We start from the raw sequence: 2,847 nt of genomic DNA on the forward strand, positions 1-2,847 counted from the left end.
GGGGGCATATACGTACGCACGCACGCGCGCGCAAACAGCCAGAGAACATATGCACATAGGGCACTAGTACACACACACACACTCTGAGAGGAGGAGGGGGCTCCAGTTTCTCGTACTCTCTCTGGGGTTACTACGGGGGAGGAGAAGGGAGCGGATGTGGAGGGGGGAGGAGAGAGGGATAAACAAGGACGAGGATGGGGGACGTTGACGGGTATGATACACATGCGCGCGCACGCGCGCGCGCGCGCGCGCGCGTACGTGTGTGCTTGTGTGTGTGTGGATGGGTGGGTGTGCGTATGCGATGTAGCATACACCACACAAATGGACTTGCGCACACGCGCGTCGCGAGAGGGAGAGAGAGAGAGAGAGGGGAGCGGCAAGCTGGATGCTCGCGCCGCGGATGTCTGCAGTGAAGAGGGAGAGGGGGAAGAGAGAGGGAGAGACACGGGCGGGAAAGGCGCCCGCGCATGGACCCAGATCCAGACCCACACGCCACTACCACCGAGAGGAGGGGAAGGAGGAAGAGAAAGAGACGAAGGGGGAGAAGAGTCACATGCCGACAGAGAGACACACACACACACACACGTTAACACCGACACGCACGCGCGAGATCGATGGCCTCCACGCGATTAGGAGGACGCAACCGACGGAACGACGGTGCCGTCAGCCCGCTTGTAAGCGTACGCCCGGTGGTGGCGGTCGTTGATGTGAGACAGGAAGAAGGTGCTCGGGGCGATGGTATCCTGGTGCGAGGCAACCGGAGAGAAGGAGGCAGCCCCATGGGCGGCCTCCCGCCGAGACAGGGCATCAGTGAAGTGCTGGGGAGAGACGGCGGTCCGGGCATTGAGACGCGCGGCCAGATCCTCCAGGCCGACGGGGATGGCGGGGCCGCGCACACGCAGGCAGAACATCGACGAGGCCAGACCACTGCCATAGGAGAAGACCATGAGCCGGGCGCCGGCCAGCTTGTCAAGCGGCTCGCTGGCCAGGACACTGGCCAGGGAAGCATACGCCGAGGCGGTGTAGCTGTTGCCGACGTTCTTGGCAATCAGGGTGGCCGGGGACACCTTGTCGGACCAGAGGCCAGAGCTGACCTTGCGGAAGCCGGCCTCCAGGGCCGCGCAATCGCGATTGGTCTCGGGGGTGCTCTCGGCCACGAGCTGCTGCAGCTCGGCCGACACCTGCGGGAAGCGGGTGGCCGCCAGCTCCGGGCTCTTGGCCGCCGCGGCCACATAGTCCAGATAGGCCAGCCGGCTGACGGACTTGCGCACCAGCTTCAGGTAGGGCGAGTGGAAGACCAGATAGTCCAGGGACCCGGTGTCGACGGGGGTCTCATTCGGCCGGAGGGCGGCCCCGCGCTCCTGCAGGCGCCGGTAGCAGGTGTCCAGGGCGCGGGTGAAGCAGGTGGCCGACAGGCGCCCATCAACGGCCGGGTACTCGGAGGAGAAGTCCGGCTTGTAGAAATCGTAGACGTGCTCGAAGTGCGAAGAGCGGAGGCCTGAGAGGAGGGGAGGGAGAGGGCACACGGCCGGCGAGCAGCAAGCGGCAAGCAGCAGGAAGGGGGGAAATGGGGGGGATACCGGAAGGGGAAAGGACGGGGGTGTGAGTGGCCAGGCGGATCGTGTGAATGGAGGGAGAGGAGGAGAAGGAGGGAGAGGAGGAGGACAAGCGGCAAACGCACCGGGCTCCAGGTAGACGGGGGCATTGGGCCCGACAAGCATGGCGATGGCAGCACAGCCGCCGGTCGGCCGGGCGGCCTTGGTCCCGTAGACGGCGATGTCGGCGGCGACCACGATGCCATAACGCCCGCACCAGGAGGACCCCTCCATCCAGGCAACGGTGTTGAAGAGGGCCGCCGTGCCGCCGTAGCAGGCATTGGTGGTGTCGATGCCCTCGACGTCGGTGTTGCCGCTGTTGGCAAAGAGCTGCATCAGGACGGTCTTGGTGGCCTTGCTCTTGTCGATGATGGTCTCGGTACCGACCTCCAGGCGGCCGATGGCGCTGTAGGGGAGTCGAGTGCGCATCATCAGCCGGCTGACCGCCGTCAGGCAGATGGAGTTGATATCCTCATTGTCGTCGACCACGGCCATGCGCGACTGCCCAAGGCCGATGGTGTACTTGCCGGAGCTGACATTATCGAACTCCTCTGTGCATGCGTGTGTGTGTGTGTGTGAGGGGGGAGAGGGGGGGGGAGGGAGTCGGGCGGGAGACAGGGGTAAGTGACGAGGGAGGGGGCCATGGAAGCCAGAAGAAGACACTGTGTGTGTGTGTGTGTGTGCGTGTGTATGCGTGGGGATGAAGAAGCAGGGAGCGCGCGCACCGAGGTCGGACTGCTCGACGAAGCTCTGGGGGAAGTACACCTCCATGGCCAGGATGCCGATGTCCTTGGGCCGGCCAGCCGATGCATCGAAGGGGGTGCCGATGTTGGACAGAGCCGGGGGGAGGGGGACGGCTGGCTCGCGCGAGGTGTCCGGATTGACGAAAACCATGGCCTCCGAGGCGAAGGAGGTCACCGGCGAAGTGGACACCGAGGAGCCGCACATCTCCGGGGTCAGGGAGGGCGACACGTCGGCCGAGGGGGAGGGCGATACGTCGGCCGAGAAGGAAGGCGACACCGGGGCCGTGGCAGCGTTCTGGTCGATCGGCTGGCCCTGTTGAAGGGTATCACTGGAGGCGGAGGTGGACATTATGGTCGGGGGGAAGGGAGGGCTGGCGGGTGGTGCGAGGCAGTGGAGGGGGGGGGGGGGGGGGGGGGGGGGGGGGGGGGGGGGGGGGGGGGGGGGGGCGGGGGCGGGGGGGGGGGGGGGGCGGGGGGGGGGGGGGGGGGGGGGGGGGGGGGGGGAGGGG

General features: G+C 66.6%; 1 protein-coding gene across 1 annotated transcript; it reads right to left on the minus strand.

The window, feature by feature from the left end:
• Positions 1 to 348: 348 nt before the first annotated feature.
• Positions 349 to 2,710, minus strand: H696_00640 (hydroxymethylglutaryl-CoA synthase). Its single transcript, XM_009494521.1, has 3 exons — positions 2,321 to 2,710; positions 1,682 to 2,146; positions 349 to 1,498 (listed from the first exon to the last, which is right to left on the minus strand). Exons 1-3 carry the CDS (start codon positions 2,685 to 2,687, stop codon positions 630 to 632), a joined length of 1,701 nt encoding a protein of 566 aa, XP_009492796.1. The 5' UTR covers positions 2,688 to 2,710; the 3' UTR covers positions 349 to 629.
• Positions 2,711 to 2,847: the final 137 nt, after the last annotated feature.

Source organism: Fonticula alba (assembly GCF_000388065.1).
Source record: "Fonticula alba strain ATCC 38817 unplaced genomic scaffold supercont2.1, whole genome shotgun sequence".
NCBI lineage: Eukaryota > Rotosphaerida > Fonticulaceae > Fonticula > Fonticula alba.

What these genes read in the sequence shown, in the direction of transcription:
- H696_00640 (XM_009494521.1), bottom strand. Translation starts at nt 2,687, where the DNA reads ATGTCCACCTCCGCCTCCAGTGATACCCTTCAACAGGGCCAGCCGATC. An exon ending in CGTCGAGCAGTCCGACCTCG is followed by an intron (nt 2,147 to 2,320) that starts GTGCGCGCGCTC and finishes ACGCATGCACAG; the next exon opens with AGGAGTTCGATAATGTCAGC. An exon ending in CCCCGTCTACCTGGAGCCCG is followed by an intron (nt 1,499 to 1,681) that starts GTGCGTTTGCCG and finishes CCCTCCTCTCAG; the next exon opens with GCCTCCGCTCTTCGCACTTC.